The sequence below is a fragment of the Haliaeetus albicilla genome, chromosome 6 (genome assembly GCF_947461875.1).
Source record: "Haliaeetus albicilla chromosome 6, bHalAlb1.1, whole genome shotgun sequence".
Taxonomy (NCBI): domain Eukaryota; kingdom Metazoa; phylum Chordata; class Aves; order Accipitriformes; family Accipitridae; genus Haliaeetus; species Haliaeetus albicilla.
This window is the reverse complement of record NC_091488.1, coordinates 16,454,601-16,473,269: the sequence shown is the minus strand read 5'-3', so window position 1 is coordinate 16,473,269 and position 18,669 is coordinate 16,454,601. Positions and strand designations below refer to the sequence as shown.

The 18,669-nt window shown below is 45.9% G+C and overlaps 2 protein-coding genes across 9 annotated transcripts in view; one reads left to right on the top strand and one right to left on the bottom strand.

Moving 5' to 3' along the window:
* ITSN1 (intersectin 1) overlaps positions 1–11,197 on the top strand; it is a 146,347-nt gene extending 135,150 nt beyond the window's left edge. For all 8 annotated transcript variants that reach the window (XM_069785192.1, XM_069785191.1, XM_069785190.1 and 5 more), the window contains 4 exons: positions 963–1,045; positions 1,145–1,228; positions 1,666–1,839; positions 2,796–11,197. In XM_069785192.1, coding sequence (XP_069641293.1) covers positions 963–1,045; positions 1,145–1,228; positions 1,666–1,839; positions 2,796–2,944 — 490 coding nt within the window. In that variant the 3' untranslated portion in view covers positions 2,945–11,197. The remainder of the gene's footprint in view (positions 1–962; positions 1,046–1,144; positions 1,229–1,665; positions 1,840–2,795) is intronic.
* A 2,123-nt stretch (positions 11,198–13,320) lies between these two features.
* ATP5PO (ATP synthase peripheral stalk subunit OSCP) lies at positions 13,321–16,836 on the bottom strand. Its single transcript, XM_069785181.1, has 7 exons — positions 16,696–16,836; positions 16,448–16,498; positions 16,242–16,352; positions 15,731–15,860; positions 15,502–15,614; positions 13,809–13,895; positions 13,321–13,500 (listed from the first exon to the last, which is right to left on the bottom strand). The coding sequence occupies exons 1-7, from the start codon at positions 16,726–16,728 to the stop codon at positions 13,387–13,389; spliced, it is 639 nt and encodes a 212-aa protein (XP_069641282.1). The 5' UTR covers positions 16,729–16,836; the 3' UTR covers positions 13,321–13,386.
* Between the last annotated feature and the right edge of the window lie 1,833 nt (positions 16,837–18,669).

The window sequence follows — 18,669 nt, the reverse complement described above, 5'->3', positions numbered from 1 at the left end:
GATACCTCCAGGTTTTCATCATTCCCTTGCTTTTGACTAAGAGCAACAGAAATAAAACATTAACATCAATGAGTGATTAATTTGCCCATTTAATCTTAAAAGACCTTTATGATCAAAGGCTTGGTATACTTCTGAAGCTGCTGTTTACCCTTTAGGGCTGAGCTGTAAGACAGAATTGTCCTTAAATGTTTTGTTTTCTTGAACAGCTCTCTGTGCAGAATACAGGTGAGTGTTCAGACCCAAATGCCAGTGCAACTAGCTGCAATGCCCTGTAGAACAGCAGCTCTTCATTTTGGGATCAGAAATGGATCCATAACTTCTAGATTCTCTCATTTTGCCTTGACTCAGGTCTCAGGCTCCATTCTCTGTCATGGCAATTCTTCTAAACCCTTGAGGCCTCTTGGTACCCCTTCTTCCATGCTTTTTCTATGTCAGTCTTTCCACTGAGTCTCTTAAGTAGGAAATGATTTCCCAGAAGGGCCCATAGGAAATCATGATCATTCATCATCTGTGTACTCCGTGAGTTATGCTTCATGTGTCCCGAGGCTCAGAAGGATTTTGGTATGAAACCTCAGGGGTCAAGAAAAGTGGCCACCTCTGTAACATAGCTGACTTGTATCTACTGGCTACAAGAAGTTAGTTTATTACAATGAAGCAAAAGGCTTGGTGAAAGCAAACCTGTTCTCTATAACTTTTGGTTTCTCACCAAGTCCCTCTAGCTTGTGATTCTCTTGAGCTTTCTTTGTGTGGTAGGATCTGCTAGCTTGAGATGGTTAAATTTCTGCAGGTGCTATAAATTCCAGTAAGATCTCTTCCAGACAGACAGCTTCAGTGTAGCAGAGCCTGTGATGGGGCCAGAACCTTGGCTGGGAAGGAGGAACAGCTTTACTTTTGTCTACTGTGCTGCAGGGAGGAAAAGTGGAAATGGTATTTTGCAACTTCTTTTTCCTTTCCTTCTGAAGGACTGCCTGGGTTCAGAAGATCAAGGCTGCTTCAGAACTTTACATAGAGACTGAAAAGAAGAAGAGGGAAAAGGCCTACTTAGGTACAGCATGGGATGCGGGGCTCTCATCTTTTATGGAAAGATCCATGGGCAGGAAAATACATTAACGACTCTTCTCTCTCCTCTTCTGTTTCACCACAGTTCGCTCGCAAAGAGCAACAGGCATTGGAAGGCTGATGGTGAATATTGTTGAAGGCATTGAACTAAAACCTTGCAGGTCCCATGGTAAGTGCCTTGGGTTTTCATAATATGCTCTATGAAGGAGACATTCCTATCTGTCAGACTAACTTTGAAGGAGGTTCTGTCCAAAACATGGTTTTGTTTAATGAAGCAGTTTTAATGAACTTAAAATATGCAAAGTGATTTTGTGCAGTTCAGTAGTAGTCATACAGTTGTCCTGCATTAAGCATGTTTCAGACAAACTTATTTTCCACCAAATAAGCCATATCATAAGATCATAAGTGATCATAAACCACGAAGTCCTGAAATGAAGAGTGGAAGGTGCTCAGTGCCTTGCAGACCTGTGTCCCTGTTCATTGTAATGGCAGTGAGGCCACAGTCTTTGCTCTGTCCATTGGCTGTTGGAGTAAAAGGATGTTTAGGAGTAAGATCACACACCTAAAACCACAATTACTCTTTTCTGTTTGTTTCCATCTTCCCAGGAAAGAGTAACCCGTACTGTGAGGTGACGATGGGCTCTCAGTGCCACATTACCAAGACGATACAGGACACCCTCAACCCGAAGTGGAACTCCAACTGCCAGTTCTTTATCAAAGATCTCGAGCAGGACGTGCTCTGCATTACGGTGTTTGAGAGGGACCAGTTCTCCCCAGATGGTACGTAGGGGGCTGCCACCCTTCCAAGGGTATTTTCAAATCTCGTTGAAGAGGTGCATGCCTGCTGAGGTGAATCATAGAATCAGAGACTGGGCTGGGTTGGAAGGGACCTTTAAAGATCATCTCGTTCCAAGCCCAGCACTGAACCCTTTTACCCCTTTGCATATTGGAAGCCTACTCACCCTTGCTCCCCAGTAGAGTCATGCTAGTATCAGCGCAAAAAGAATCAAGATCTCTGTGGGTTTTGTGGGGTTTCCTTTCTTGTGCAACTTGACAACAACTGAAGTGTGGTTTGCAATTCTGCTAAGTCTTTAAAAAACTCTGGATGCTGGTTGCAAATGGATAGATTAATGCAGGAGGAAGAGAAATGTCTTCAAGTTCCTGTAATATGCAGTAACAGTGGCAGAAATGAACTCCGGATTCCTAACCCAGTCTTATTTCATTACCTGGGATAAACATATGGAGCATTGAAGAGTGTATTTTGGAGTCATAATCTCTCAGGAAGTATTTGGATAGGACTGTCATTCTACGTGGCCAGCACCAGCTGGCCCATTGACCTTGTCACTAGTGTGATGCACTGCTTGGCTCTGTCATCTCCAGAGGGCTTCACACTCAGTTTGAACTATGCAGTGGCTTTTGGCCTTTTTTCTAACATATCATAAAATAAATAAGCTACTTGAAGGAAGGCAGCTGTGAATTACATAGTGGATTTTTCCGCTTATGGGACCATTTACTTTTAATGCTGCTGCTGTCTAATATGGTCTAGCTAAAATCTTCTTCTATCCAAATGAGCAGCCTTTGGCCTTCTTCAACTGCAAAAATATAGTTGGACTGAAGACTTGTTTTCTCCTTTTGTTGTGTGTAGATGGAAGCTTAGTTCCTTCTGCAGATTAGCATTTTATTGCAACATAAAACAGTTGTGTCATTTCTGAGCATGCTGTCTTTTTGCATTTCAGACTTTTTGGGCAGAACAGAGATCCGTGTGGCAGACATTAAGAAGGATCAGGGTTCAAAGGGACCAGTTACAAAATGTCTCCTTCTGCATGAAGTCCCGACAGGAGAGATAGTCGTCCGACTAGACCTGCAATTGTTTGATGAGCCTTAGAAGGAAAGGGACCAATATTTTATTTCAGTCTGAGTTCACTGCAATAGGTGTCTGCAGAAGCTGTCACAAAATCCTTACTGGTGTGGTATGAAACTATTGCTTGCCCTTCACGTGTAAGAGGGTTATCAAAGCAAACAGGAGCATCTTTGTGCCTTGATAATTCTCACTGAAAAACGAATCCCAATTTAGTGAGGAGATCTCCCTCAATTTCTCTATGTGGAACTTGATGTTAGTTTCCTGGGTTTATGAAATAACCTAGTTGTTCGTTGTGCTCCAGTCTGAAAGGCTGGCAAACCACATAGGTTGCTGTGCTTGCTCCAGTTACCCAACTCTTTAATTTACATGAAGAAGGCAATGTTGGTGTGTTTTGGAGGCTTTCTGCAGGGTTTTCCCCCTTAAGGGAATTCTGTGCCTATTGCTCAGCAAAGTGGTGTGTAAATGTAATGTGAATGGAAGGAGCAGTTACACCGTAAGAAGATCTTTGAAGATCTTCATGATAGTACTGAAAAGACTTAGAAAATAAATAGTCTATATCTATAAACAGAGAAGATTCTATTAACATACCACTTCATGACTCACATTGCCCCGGAAAATAAATTATGTACAGGCCTTCTGCACAGAGGTGAACTGCACTCGAGAAGAGTCCACCCACTCGGTACCTTTGGAAGTTGCTGTTTTCTGTAGGAACGTAAACGTTTGAACAGTAAACAAAGGATTAAACAGAGAGCCCTGCTGTATGTTGTGCTATACCACTTCGATACTCCTTTACTACTGTTGCTTGATTGTGTGACTGCAGGTGGATGATCTGTCACCTGCAGCGGGGAAGAAAAAAAATCACGGCTCTAGCTCAGGAAGCTAATTTCTACCCCACAGAGTCTAGTTTGCAAAGCAATCAGTGGCGACCAGTTCTTAAATTGTGCTGTACCTAACTGTGTTTGACATCGTGTTACTGAATTCAGGGCAGCAGCATACTGTAGCTCACAAAGGTGTTTGTGGCAAGCCGGGGTGATCGCAGGTTTGGTGACCAGAAACAGAGCGCTCGTGATGGTGCAGGGTGGCTAACCCCAAAGTAAAAGCCTTGTCATCTGGGGGAATGCCAGGGCTTATATACCCATTTAACTCTACGAATACATATGTACAGGCCCACATCCAGCAAACTTTCCTTGTTTGGCAAAGCACCCAGCTTTAAGCATGCACTTAAGTCATGTTTCCCTTAAGCACATGCGTAAGTGCTTTGCTGAGTCTGGACTTGAGAGAGAATAGACCCCTAAGAGTAAAATTGCTCTTTGTTCTGCTTGGATTCATTTTGTTCATGACCTGTCATGCATACACTGGTATTTTTGTAAGGACTTCATTTCCGAATGGGAGGTGTCAGCCTGTTTCATTAGCATGTGAACGTTCTTGTGGAGCCTGTTGTTAGGTTTTGGTGTTCTTGCATGTCCTTTCAGTACTGGTTTCCACCTTTCCTGTATAGGCGGTGTTCTCTAGCACTACAAGTCTTATTGATTTCCATTAGGAAATTAGGATATATTCATAACGGATAGGTATATACAGTATGGTAATAAGTGTAAACTGTGCTGGGAAGTGTCTGTGTATTATAATTTCCTAAAAGACCACTGTAATGTTTCAAGAAATGGGAAAAAAAAATGTATGTTGGAGGGACAACAAAGTTTACATTTCATACTTTTCAGAATCGCTTTATTATTTATTTATTGAAGATAGTGTAGAATTTTGTATCAGAAATGACAGACATACTTATGTATTTTTTGAAACAAAACAGAGATACACACTTTAGTTAGAAATTTCAACTGACCACATTTTAGAGGGAGTGTAACTTCCTAGGCATGCATTTGTTTACCACTAACTGGCTGAAAACACGATTAAGAGAACTTTAAGTTTCTATTTTTCAATGTTGTTAAGAAAATTGTTTCAATTAAAATATGTAAATAGTACTAAACCCATGCTTTCCTAATTCCATATCAATACATTTTATTAAATATAATGTATATGAAAATACACATTGTTGTGGTAGGATAAAAAAAGTGATAAAATCTATTAATGGAGTAACATTAAATGTCATTGTCTAACCTTTTATTGCTGTCCTAATTTTACTCAGTAGCTGTAAATACGGTGAACATTCATTTATTTCAGTGTTTAAAAAGTAGCATCACTTTTTTATGGTATCATTTCACCAGCATGAATTACAGTAACAACTAAATAGACAAACAGGACAAAAAAGACCATGGGTGTAATGCAGAAATCCTGGCCAGGTTTTCAAGTTGCTGCACCTTCCTCTGAGACTCAGCTGGTGTTGGAAGCGGAGGACCCTTAGCTGCAGGGGCTCCTTTCAGATTGCAACCCTTGTCATGGGCTTGTACAGTCACACCATTTTGGGGAATTGTAACAGAACTGAGCACCTTCCTGACCACCATCACTTGTGATTTCCCACTTGCCCTCGATGCACAGCGATGTTTAACTCCCATTAATGTCAACAGGAGTTACATAAACATGATGATAACGAAAGGCTGGGGTTCAGCTCATAGATATCTAATGAATCCCTCATAATCAGTCTAATCCTTAAGAGGAAGCTTGTCCTAATCCCTGTGCATCGAGGACAGAATGTATATATACCCTTAGAGCCAGCTGACTGTGCATCGGGATGTTGCTATTTTCTCGCTTGCTCGCCCTCAGTGCTCTGTAGCATATTGGCGCTGTTGGCTTCCCAGACGGAACTGCTTTTCACCAGAGTTAGCCAAAGGTTCTTGGAAACCCACTGACTCCTGCCTGGTTTTCCTTGTTCAGGAATGCTACAGTCTTGCACTTCACTTTGCATTAATTCCGCAGCTGCATGGGCTGCAGGTTTCTGCTTTTCTACCCACTGTAGCTGTATAGACCTCCTGCTCATCCAGGACTTCATGCTGTAAATGCTCAAGCCTTTAATGAAAAGAGACTCATTAGCTCTATTCCTACTAGTCTTTCATAGAGAAAACTGCAAGCTCTCATGGGCTTGTTTAAATACCACCTGTGTTCTGGAGGGTTTGGGGAAGGGAGAGGCACACAGCAATACCTAGGAAGTTAGGTATCTCTTTGTGTGTTAAGAAAGTCGGCTGGCATTACCACAACATATGAAGGTCGAGCCATCGTCTTACAAGTGCCATGTGCTGGCTGTCAGGCCAAACTGTGTTAGTCTGTGCTACCGGTATGGAATACCTGTATTTATGTAGACCCTATTTTTCAGATGCTGGTTATTGATCTCTGAATATCTTCATAAAATAGCACACCTTAGCTCACAGGTCCCTTTCCAGCCTATCAAGATGTGTGTAAACTTTTCCTAATGTTATGCAAAACAACCACAACAACAAAATCAAAGCCCAGATAATACCTGATTGCATTTTGGATTGAAAGAGTAGATTCATGCAGATAAGCATCCCCACTAAAACGCAGAGGTTGTAAACCTGTATATTATAGAGTTCTGGGACTGGCTGGCTGCATTTGCTTTGGTAAAATTCATCCTTGTAGAGAGGCTGAGTACAAGGTCTCTCCGTTACTCATCCTTAAAATGAGGCACTGGTGAGACGGAACTGGTACATGGGCCACTGGGACTGGCCCTCAAGATGGGGTTTCATTTCTACCTTTTAGCAGGCTCTACTTTTTTGGAGAAGATGTTTTGCTTAGAAGTAATTCTTCAGCATCAAATTCCTTGGCTGGCAATCAAGCCTTTCTAAAAATAATACTGTGACTTTTTAATGCATTCACTGCCTTCATTGAAACAGTGGTCTTGCTTTGGATAATTTGGGAGAAAAAAGCCCTAAGAGAAGAAAGAGCAAAATCTGCAGCTGTGAGAAAACATGCAATGGAAAAGTTGCACTGGTGGTTTGGTTTCCAGGCTGTAATTCTAGGAATTTCATTTTTCTCTTAGGTACATTAATTTTAACAAGGAGAATAGTGTTTCTCCCTAGTGCTTCCTTGGTTTTTAAGTCTTGTAGTAGAACTGAGTTAATGGGTCAGAAACTGGAAGGGAACAACACCCATTTTAGAAATTATTAAAATTACTTTTGAAAGATGCCGGTGGCTGGGAATGGGCAGAATGTCAATGTTGTTGTGGCTGCAGACAGGACAGGATACAGGAGAGAAAGGAAAGGAATCTTTTTTTTTTTCTTTTCTTTTTTGGGGGTGGTGGTGGTTAGTTTAAAATCAGATCCCCAGTCTCACAGTGTAACTTCAATTATCCAGGATCGCAAGCATTCATAATGTAACAACAGTGATTAATAACAAACCATGTGTTTGTCTTCAGCCTGGGAGAGCCACCCTGGATTTAGTGCAGCTTCGTATTTATGCAGGAGTTTGCATGCACTTTTTTATAGAAGTGGAGCTTTTCTGTGTTTGTAACAGCACTTACACTCCTCTTTCCAAGAATTACCTTTGCAGATACACCTCTGAGGTGCTTAGGCACTGTGTTGTTTCAAGATGCTTTCACAAGGCCTTCATAGGCTTGTAAACGTTGCTGTCAGGCTCTTTGCTTTCCTGGTGCCATCCAGGCAGCTCTCACGACCATCCAGGAGGTACAGGGGTACATGCTCTTTCCATACAGGGAATCGGCTGCATCAGCATCAATGTGCCAGTTTTCTGTCTCTCAGAGGACTTGTTGCCCCAGCCTCTAGTCGTACTTGCCAGCAATGCCATTGTACATTGGCAGGGTGGATGTCTGTCCTTTCACCCGTATCCCTCCCCATTTAGGACCTCTCCATCATTGCTCTTATTGCAGTAAGAATCAGCCTGGTTTTGTCAATCTATCTGCCTTGAGAGCATTTTCTCCCTGTGGAAAGGAGTCAGCCCTTCAGAGATGCCTCTCAGGAAAACTACCTGAGCTCATTTTCCTCTGTGCTCGGTCAGACATAGCTGGAAGTCATCATGTCTGGGGCAGGTTCAGCTCTCCCCCTTTCAGGGGTCCAGCCTACCACCGGGCACACACCCGTGCTGTCCTTCCCGGCAGTGCCAGGCTGTGAGCTTCCACTGCCCACGCTGCCAGCCCATAGCCTCTGGTTCATTGCCATTAGGGTTGAGGCTCACATTTGAGATCACCTAGTTCCCCTCCTGGCCATGATTTTCTTCACCTGCTGAGCTCGTTGGCTTCCTCCAAGCCAAACACTGGCTGCGTTGCACAAACGAATGCAGTGGGCGACTGGAAAACATGTCTCACTGCCTTGCTCTCTTGCAGTCCCACTAGGTTTTTCTTCTGTGTACATCTTGTGAGTAAACTGGTGCTTCTGTCCTGTAATTGATTAAGTCCTTTGGAAGGCATCACTCTTTCCTTCCCTTTAACCCCAAGTCCCAAAGCTCAGCTGTGTGAAACAGCTCACCTGGCAGCTGCCATCTCTGCCACAGCCCCTGGCTCAACACAGCACTTCGGCAGATGCTTAACTTTAATTTGTGCCCCAATTCAGCGCAAAGGCATACGTGAAGCCAGCTGGGTGCCTACGTGCTTTGCTGGAGATCCATGGAGGAATTCAAAAGGCTTCGATAATGTAGAGCCTACATTATGAAGTTGGTTCAAGGTCTGCAAGGATTGGAGGACTGCAGTAGAGGATCAAACAAGAAGTCAAGATTAAGATAAAATACAGAAGTAGTTTATAGTCTTTGCAGCTGGATCTGTTTTCTTCCTTATCTTCCCCAAAGTGGTTTTAGCCACTAAACTCACCAGAATTGTATTTACCGGGCAAATCATAGTTATTATACTTACAGGTTGCAGCACATTTGGAAGCACTGTAAAATAAAAAAACACTAGGCAGACCTTGGCCTTGGAAATACCAAGTACCTTGCCAAGTACAGTGCTGGTAGAAAGCCAGTCTGTAAAGCCCTGCGAGGTTGCACAGAGCTAGTGAGCTGCCTTGGGCACCTTGAAAGACAAAGCATGTCACTGAGCTGACACTAAGCCAAATAACTGATAAATTACAAAGCTTTTTTCTAGATGCACTTGATTATTACGTATTTTATCAACATGAGTTTTTATGAGGGAACTTTTTAAATGTTCATTTTACAATTTTTTTACCCTTTAAAAATAAATGAATCACTTTTTGTTACATGTGAGTAGGGTTGGGGGGGAAACATTGTGGATAATGCAGTTTTTGTAATATTATTAAATACATTTTCAAAACTAAGATGTGAACAAACTTTCAAAACAAGTCCAGACTTTTGCTGCAACAGTGGTGTCTAGTTTCATACGACTCTCCTTACCACTGTGGTATTTCAGTTTATTCAAATCCAGCAGTCAAAACCCTTGAAACACAGAAAAGCTGGGAATCAGGTTAAATCACCTTAGCTTTGAGGGGTTTGCTCTGTACGTACATTCCACATGTATCTTGGTGTTTGTTTAGCCTCAACACTCTTGTTCTACATGCATATCGATGTATCTATAGTTAAATATGTGCTTATATATATATGTGATTATTTGTATATATAATATAAAAATACAGCTATGTTGTCATTGTCAAATACTGAGTAAATCTAACAGAAAAGTGTTTATAGGCACCCAGTTTTGTCTGTTCATTTAAATATTTTAAAATAAGGACTGTCCTTGGGAAATTATTTTTCTGTACATAGGAGGATATATTTAGGATCTAATTTAAAAGAATAAAGAACTGCAGTAAAAACATGTTACACTAGCCTAGTTGCTTGATAGAGTTGTCAAAGGCTCTGCTGTGACCGTAGGTGAATTGCTTGTGCTGCTTGTAAAGCTGCAAAATTGTCACTAACCCTGGATTTAGCGGTCGGTTCTGGGATCTTAAAGTGTTGTGCGAACGAAGGGAGCTGGTGCTTCCTCTGAGACCCCGTCAGACCCCCAGGCAGCAGCTCCTGCCCGCCGCGGTGAGCGCAGGGGAAAGGGGAGGGCTGGCATGCAGGGGAGTAGGGGAAAAAGGGAAGAAATAGGGGCAGACCTAAAAAGTAAGATCTTGGTGAGCAGGAGGATAGCTGCCCCTCCAAAAAACATGGGTGGGTGTCCATCAGGTGATGGATTGGAAGGGAAATCCCTCGCAGCTGCGGTGGCTGCTCCGTGGGAAGACCCTCATGGCGTGACCTGTTCCTGCCAGGAGGAAGCGGGAAGGTTGGGTGCAGGACCCCAGCGCTGGTCCGGGTGCTTGGCCAACTCGCTGCCACCGCTCTCACTCCCTCTTGCCCCGTCTCACCGTGTCTTTCAGGGTCTCCTAGGTTTGCACCACCACGCTCACCCTGGGATGGGCTGGTTTTGGGGTGACCGGGCAGCACCGCCCGAAAGGTCGCGCCCGTGCAGAGGCACCTGCGCTCACCCTCCTGCACCGCACGCATCCATTGCACCCAGGCGAGGCCGCCGCCGCAGGTACATGCTCCCCCGTGGCGAGACAGCCCCTACCCCACGGGGAGAAGGCGAAGGCAAACCACCCCCCGTGGGGCAAGTTTTTCTGGAAGGCTTTGGCTTTGTTAACAACTTGTGCAGAATTACCCTAGTCCAGTCCTCATTGTGCTGAAAAGGAATTTAGATTCCAGCAGCCTTTGCAGACTGTGTAATGGCTACTTTCTATTTTGTGTTGGTAATTGTTGAAAAAAAAAGATAACCCTAGTATTTTTCTCAATGGTAATACTTAGAATGCGGGAATCCCCCTCCCCACTGGTGGTGGTGTTACTTTTTAGTGCACTTTTTGCTGCCAAAAAAAATGGTATCAACTGGTTTCCTTTTTTTTTTTTTTCTTAAAAAAAGTATTGTACTGTCTGTAGTATTCACATAAAAATTACAAAGGCATTGTAAAATAAGATCTGGCCAAATAGGAGAAAAAGTTACTTTTTTTTTTTTCAGAGAAAATGGAATTAATTTGTATTGTTCATTTATATCACATGTAACTATTCTACGGTAAAACGTTCACACTGTGAAGTTGGCTTCTTTTGGTTTTTTAAAGCATTTGTAACAGGTATAACAAATAATTATGAATCAGACACCACTGTTCCTCATAAGACAATTTCAACTATAGTTTGATTGCTGTGAATGTGTTGTTTCCTCAGCCACGCTTGGTTAAATAATTATATTTACAGACCAGGTCCAATGAAGCAAAAGTCAAAATAAGTTCACCTGTTTGAGGAACTGTGCTGCTTCCCAGACTGCAGTCACTGAGGTGGATAACTGCTGATACGGTTCTAGGCTGTGCAGTTTGTTTGAGACAGATGAGACTGTAGTTGTGCAAGTGAAATTATGCGAGAATAAATCCTTTTTTTTTTAAAGTTTAACTGCATACTGATACATTCTTGAGAAGTGCTGAAGAAGAGTGATATGGTGTCTGACATAGTAAGTAAATCTTCAGATGAGTACTTTTGACAAAAGGGCTACAGAGGTATAAGCAAAGTGATGGACCCAGCAGCAGGGAGATAACTTACCAGCATTTAATGCCTGACACGTGCCACTTTTCATCTCTGTAACGCATTGTTTGCATTTTTTTAGATTTGAAAATTGAGAGTTGAGCAAATCTGTAGTAAGAAGACAGCAAAAATAAATTATGAAAAAAAAAATTAACCCTCCCCCCCCAAAAAAACCCCCAACCAAAGGCACTTGCTTAATAGGCCAGGTGCCATTCCTCTGTGCATGTTACAACTTCACACAGGCCCTGCGCTGTGGCCAGGCACGCCAGCAGCAACCTTTACGCAGCTTGTCAGCGACTGCCTGTGGCTCTGCTGCCTGAGAATATAGGAAGTCCCACACTGATCTCTCCCCTCATTTTTGTTAATAATGACTGAATTTTGCCAGCTGCCCTAAGGCCAATATCCTCAGTATCCTATTAAGCAGTGGGTCCCTTTGTCAAGCTCAGCACCCGCTAATGCCTGCACCTTGAGGATATATGTTTTCACAGCTGTTTTGGAGCTGGGTTGGCACAACAGGACAGCACTGTAGCCAAAGTGCCGGTTTGTAAATCACAGCTGTTGTAGCAGTAGGTGACATGGGACATGTCAGGAAGCTTGCCAGCTGTTTGGGGCTGCTTTGTCCAGGCCATGTCAATCCAAGCTGGGCAGGGGCCAGCATCTCACTGCACAGCACTGAGCTCTGGAGAGCTGCATTGCCTCAGGTACAGCTCAATGCACCTCACTGCTGCTACAGAGCAGCACCAGGAGTGGACAGTGGGGTGCAGCCTGTCCTCACAGGGCAGCAGGCCTCCAGCAGCCCCTCTGCCCTGCCTCTGGGGGTCCCAAGTGCCACCCACCCGTGCCACTGACACTTCAAGCCTCAGCACACCCTTCCCTTCCCCAGCAGAAGAACACGGTGCTGCTCCCGCCGCCTCCAGGAGGGCTGGTGAGAGGCTGAGCACAGCATTTACTTCTCCTACGTCCCCTCCAGGCAGCATGCACAGCCAGCAGCCCTGGGCTGGGCCTGGTGGGGAACATACTTCCAGCCTGAAATACCAGAGAAAGCACAGGGCTAAATGGTCTCTCACCTGCAGGGACTACTTCTTCGTATTAAAAATGTCCGTCCCCCCCCCCCCCCCAAAAAAAAAAACCCATGTGGCTGGTTAACAGGTTTCAATAATGCAACTGAAATGAGCTAGTGCTATCAGTTCAACACCCCACCCCTTGAAGAATGGTATCCATCTAAAATTAAGTTAAATGTCAGATCTTGACCAAGGACCAACAGGGAGAACCAGGCAGCTTACACCCCTTCACAAGCCTGTGTAAGATTATCTAAACAGAAAACAGAGGCACAGCACTTCACTTCAAGACAGAAACACTCACAAATCCATGTACAAATGTTAGCCAGGAAGCACATACAGCTGGCCATGACAACACTGCCTTAGTGCTCGCTAGTCGTGAAGCCCTATCCTGTTGCAAACATTTTTGTACATCGTTTTAAGTTACAAACACCTTAGACCCTCACTAGTAAGCTTTCAGAGGGTAATTTTAGTTTAAGGCATATACAAAACTCTCTCCAACGATACAGACATGGAAGTAAACTGGGCCTGATATAGTGTTTGCTGCTGAGAATCCACTGATGGCACAACTGTTTTAACAGCCACTGTTGGTATTTCTGAAAGCATCTACCAGTCACAGTTCCAGCGTTCACACCTTCCACACATAGAAAGAGCACCTGCAGCAGCAGGACTGTTGCTCCACCGCCCTAACAGTATCTTGAGCGAAAGTTTTCTCTGGAGGCTGACAGTACCTCAGCAGCAGTGACCCCATTTATCAGTTCCTAGAGCATTATTCTCCATTTCCTTCAGGGCAACGTTCACCTGCATTCAGGGTGAGCTTGATTTTCAAGCTGTGTCATGAAACGTTCAGTGAGAACTAAGTGAAACTTGCTGCAGCTTCATCATCTTTCTCCCTTAGTGCTGAGTTTCCCAAATCAAAATACTTTACACCCTCTATTCAAGAAGAAATAATTTTATTGTTTCCATCTGACAGGTTTCACTGTGAATGACTAGGACAGCTTGCTAGACAGTCTCTCTCATGATTTTGGTGAGTTTCTGGATCTTTGACCTTGTTGACATGTCCACGTACTTCTCCCCAATATTGACAATCATGCCACCAAGGATTGACGGATCAGTCTAAAGAAGAAACATTGAACAGAAATTCTATTCGCAAACATTTGTTAGCTTAGTATACAATCTTTTACACTAGTAAAAAAAGCTTTTAAAAGAGCCTTTTTAAAGATAACTTTGCAGTCACTGTATTCCAAAGTTAAGATTTTAGTAGTTAAAGCATCATCAGGTCTACAAGAAAGCACAGAACTATGTAATATAGCAGCTGGGTTCAGTAAAATGGTTTGTTTGTTTTTTTTTTTTTTAAAAAGAGAGGCAGAAGTCCAGCTTAACATGGACTTGATGAAATTTATTTACAAATCAAACATCCATACCTTGGTCTCCAGCTTCAAGACCTCTCCCTTAGCCAAGAATCCACCGAGAGCACTTTTTAGCTCAGTAAGGTTGGCATCATCCAAGGGCTGAAAAATATGAACAAAAGACAAGGAAAATGAAGGACTTGAAAATATTCAAATGATGTATCAAGAACCCGAATTTTCTATTCAGATTCTTCCAAAGACAGACACTTTGAGCAGGAAGGCAGATTCAGCAGCCTTCTTGAACAGGAGTAACCAAAGGACAGCACAGAAACAACAGACACTTCGTACCCTCCTAATTTCATGAAACATTGTGTTATTTGTGCACATATTCCCAGCAAAAGTTCAAGGCTGACATCTTCAGATAGCAAGCATTGGGAATCCATACTTGCCAAAGTAAGCACCTGATGGAAAACCTTGAAATCTGCCTCACAACAGCGTTATGGCTGTCCAAGAAAAGATTAATTTTACTGCTTCTAACAATTAAGATCACCAGCTTGAGAAGAAACACAGCTTCCTGTAAAGCACTGGGCAATGACTGAGGACACTGGCAGTAAGCTCCCAGCCCTGCTGCAGGCTTGCAGAATGCTCCTGGCTAAGAACACCTCTCTCCATCACCACAGAAGAACTCTGCATCCCTGTGGGAGAGACACTGTGAATTTGTCCTTGCTACCCCTACAAGTCACTTGGATACCACTGAGATAGAAACAAAAGGGACTTCACTGAAGAGCAGTGGCTTTGCATTACTGGCAACTTATATAATTTCTACTTCATAGCTAACAGTTTGAGAGCCAAAAGAAACTAACAACAACGACAACAACAAAAAGGCATCAGGAAAGTAACTTTGCATGTGAAATATTCAGGAAAACTTGTGGAAAGGTTTGCACAGACTTGTGAGTCCACGTGTCCCTGAAGGCTACCAACTAGACTGACAATCTGTGCTCATGGCCTACAGGGAGCCTGTTAATCTGAAGTGGATCAGTCTATTTAGGCCAGGTAGGCAGTTCACTGTAGCCCTACCCAATGGCTACAGATTTACATTACATGTCTAGCTAACCAGCTTCCCACTCTAGCAGACTTGGGCATGGATTCATTATTGAAAAAGCTACTCAAGTGCCAGAACCACCGTGCCTCCAGCTGGATGTTTACAGCTCATGGAGACACCATCTTCCCTCTCACCTTTCTGAGCACCAACCAGACTTGCCTGTCTGCTACTTTTGAAAAAGTCTTCCTACAGTTGAGTTAGCTACTTGCCCTGATTACTGCAGATGGTGAATTAGGCAGCTGCTCCACATGAAGCACAGCACCAAGCACCACAGGCATTCTCGGTCCTGTCACGTATCTGCCTTGCTCTAGCTAATAGCTCATCTGTTAGTTCTGACCTGATCCATATGATCCTGATGACAGAAATAAGAACTGGGGCAGCTGTATCTGCAGACCAGGCTGACTTTTACCAGACACTGGGTTCACACACAGGAAGGAAAAATGTTACCTGTTAAGCTAAAATGGGATGAATAGGTTTAATTCCTGACCAATAATTGCTGGATATCAAAAAACTATTTGCAGAAAGCCTTTTGTCTCAGTAGAGGTGAGCTATTTCCTCACAACCCATATGGCAAGTACTTAAAACTACAGAGAGCAAAATTAAGCTAAAGAAGTTTGCCTTTTATACCAGTACCTGTTAAGCTCGATCTAGAGGTTCCTAACTCACCTGTGCAGTGGTGACTGTGCACAGCACTTCTCCACGGTATGCACTCATGATCTTCCCAAACGCAGTAACGATGTCTGGTGTGTAACGCAAGCGACCGTTTTCAGCAAGCAAATCTAGAAAAGGCAGATGCATTGAAAGGCTTTAAAGCACCCAGTAGAAGCGGACTTGGTTAGCTAACAGCAATAACAGGTAGCCTTAGATGTTTTTCTGAAGTCAGATGATTACTCACTCATGAGGTTGACAGTAATAGGGGACATCTTCTCTTTTGCTAAGGCATCATTCACAGCTTTTTGTTTAACTGCGCTCTTGATGTGAGGGTTCATAACAACACTGGATAGCTTAGGGTCCTTCAAGAGAGTCTAAGAGGATACACAAACAACGCGATACAGGCCAGGAGTTTTCCAGGCATTACAAGGCCTAACTGGACTACTTGGAGCAGTCATTCCTTGAGTAAGAATGAAGAGGTCTGAAGCTGATCGAAGTGAAATGGCAGCTCCAGGTGTAGCTCATCTACAGTATGTTTCTTTCAGAGCTGATGCTCCTCCCGTATCACTTCGAAGCAGCTTAACCCTGGTAGCACAGTGCAGACAGCGCGCACGCCAGGCCAGCTCTAAGCGCGAGTCTCACGGTTTGCAAGAGCCGAGTCCACCTCCCTCCCAACGAGAAGCAGCAGACGAGGTCTGCTGCTCCCAAACCCCCGTGTGCCAGCTCAGGTGAAGGCAGGCTGTAGAATAGCTTACCCACACTCGGCCCAGCTCCTTCTCTACCTGGTCCAGCTTCTTCTGCTTGGTGGCGGCGGAGTACAGCGCGGTGGCGTAGCGCCCTTCCAGCCCGTACACCTGGATGGGCGGCTGGGGGCGAGAGAGGGGGCGCCCGCTGAGAACCGCCCCGAGCCGGGGAGCGGGCGGCTGCCCGCCGCTCGCCGGCCCCCTTGCCCCCCCCTCACCTTGACCAGCTTGGAGACCGGCCTCGCCGCCGACGTGCTCAGCTGCCGCACCTGCGGGCGCAGAACGGCCGGCCTCGACACCGCCTCGGGGGCAGGGGGCGGCGGGGACCGGGGGGGGGGGGGGGAGGCTAGAGACCCCGCGCGGGCGTGGCAGGGGGGTGAGGGCGCACGCGCCACAGGCCGTTTCCTTCCCTCCCCCCCGCCCCAATACCCCGCGGGGTCGCCGCCGCCCCCCGCCCCAACTTCACCTTCAGGGAGAGCCCCGCCACCGCCGCCGCCATCTTCCCCGGCCGCCGCTGGAGGTCACCGCTGCGCCCGCCCCCCGAGGTGAGGCGGTGAGGCAGTGCGCAGGCGCGGCGGCGACGGCCACCGCCCCCAGCCCAGCTCTACCCGCCGTCCTTTTCTGCCGCGGGGCACGCTGGGGAGGGTCGTGCCTCCAGGCGACGCCTTCCCGCCGCCGCCGCGCGCTGCCCGCTGGGGGCTGTAGTTCCCGCGCGCGGGCAGGGACCGCGGCCCGAGCGGCCCCCGCCGCCCCTCGCAGCCGCCCCCCCTCCCGCACTGCCCGGCGTCCCCCTCCCCGGCGCCCTCCGAGCAGCCTCGCCAGGCCCCGCTGGCCAGTCGGGGCGAAAGCCGAGCGCTAAGGCCCCCCACCCGCCCGGCAAGCCCGAGGGGCGAGGCCGGGCCCCGCCGGCGGGCCGCTCCGCACCGGTGCTCCCCGCGTTGGGAACGGCTGCTTGGCGCGGGCGGGCGGCCTGCGCTCGGCCCGCGGGGGAAGGAGGCGGGAGTGGGGCCCCTGTGGCATCCCTGCCCCGCGGGGGCTGGAGCCCCAGTTGCAGCGTCCCCCTCGTTGCCCCTTCTCGCACCCTGGTGCCGAAGGCGGCGAGAGTCTGGCGGTGCGGGGCTCTGGAGGGGACCAGGGTGACCAGGCAATGGCTCCCCGTGGGTGCCTCACCCCGGCATCTGGCTGTCCTGCACATGCAGGGTAACACCCAGCCCCTCAGCTGGCCGTGCATGCGTTTGTGGCTTCGCAGGTGGAGGGGCCACGGGATGGGAAGAGCGGTCTGGGTGACAGGGGCTGCGTGGGGGCCCTGCGATTGCTGTAACAGGGTGCAGTGACCCACCGCCCCTTCTCACGCTCCCGTAAGGGTTCTGTAACTCACGCACCCACGCACATCCATCTGTTCAGATGCACCAGGAGAGTAAGCGTCGCGTGAGTTCTTCAACAGAGAAAATGTCAGCTGTGCTTTCCTCACAGACAGTTCTGCTGCCCTCTAACACAGTGAAACTACCTCTGAAACGCAATGAGCCATTTCCTCCCCTCGGATAAACTAGATCCAAATGTCTCCTGGGGCAAGGACACAGTCTTCCAGGTAAAGCCTAGGGTACGCAGCTCTGACTTTGTCAGTCTCTCTGCATGACCTTGAGCAACTCGCTCAGGTGCTGCCTACTACTGAACTACCTCGAATGGTTACACTCTTTCTCTCCCTAATTCTTCCATCTTTTCCGTAAGAGAAGGTAAACCGCCTGCCCGCTTCGCAGAGCTGTTACCAAGTTTGAGTAATTATTTTCTGTGGTGTGAATAGCTCAGATGGGCGGTGCTATTGAAATACAAAGCATGGTGTTAATGAAAGGCATGCTGCATGCAAACACTAGATGTTGCTGTTGCTACAAATTGAATGCGAAGTGATCGCTTCAGCAACGTCAAAACCAGAGAATAACGAACGCTCTTTAGGAAATAACAGTTTACCGTCCCACCAGAAATGCGACAGTATCACCAACAGACTTTACCGTCCCACCAGAAATACGACAGTATCACCAACAGGCTTTATCCTGGATGTCGGAGTATAGTTCCCTTTTCTATCCCTGCCTGTATTTGCTGTGATGGCACTCAGAGGCACAAGTATAGCCCATGACAGGTTAAGCCTGACATAACACCATGCTTCTCAATAATTTTACTAACTACAGTCCTAAGAAAACCATATCTAAAATGTAGAAAAATTTTTGCTTTTCTTTAGCAAAAATAAAATTTATCTTTTTTTTTTTTTTTTTTTTTTTCCCCCAATAATGTGCATGAACTGAAGTTTTGGAATGGTGCAGAGAATGCATTTATTTGAAGTGGGGTTCCATATCCCAAATTTTGTTAGTGTAATTCTGAAACACTCTATGATCTTGTAGCATTTTAATACACAGAAAATCTGGGCCTCAAATCACTGTGAGCTGAG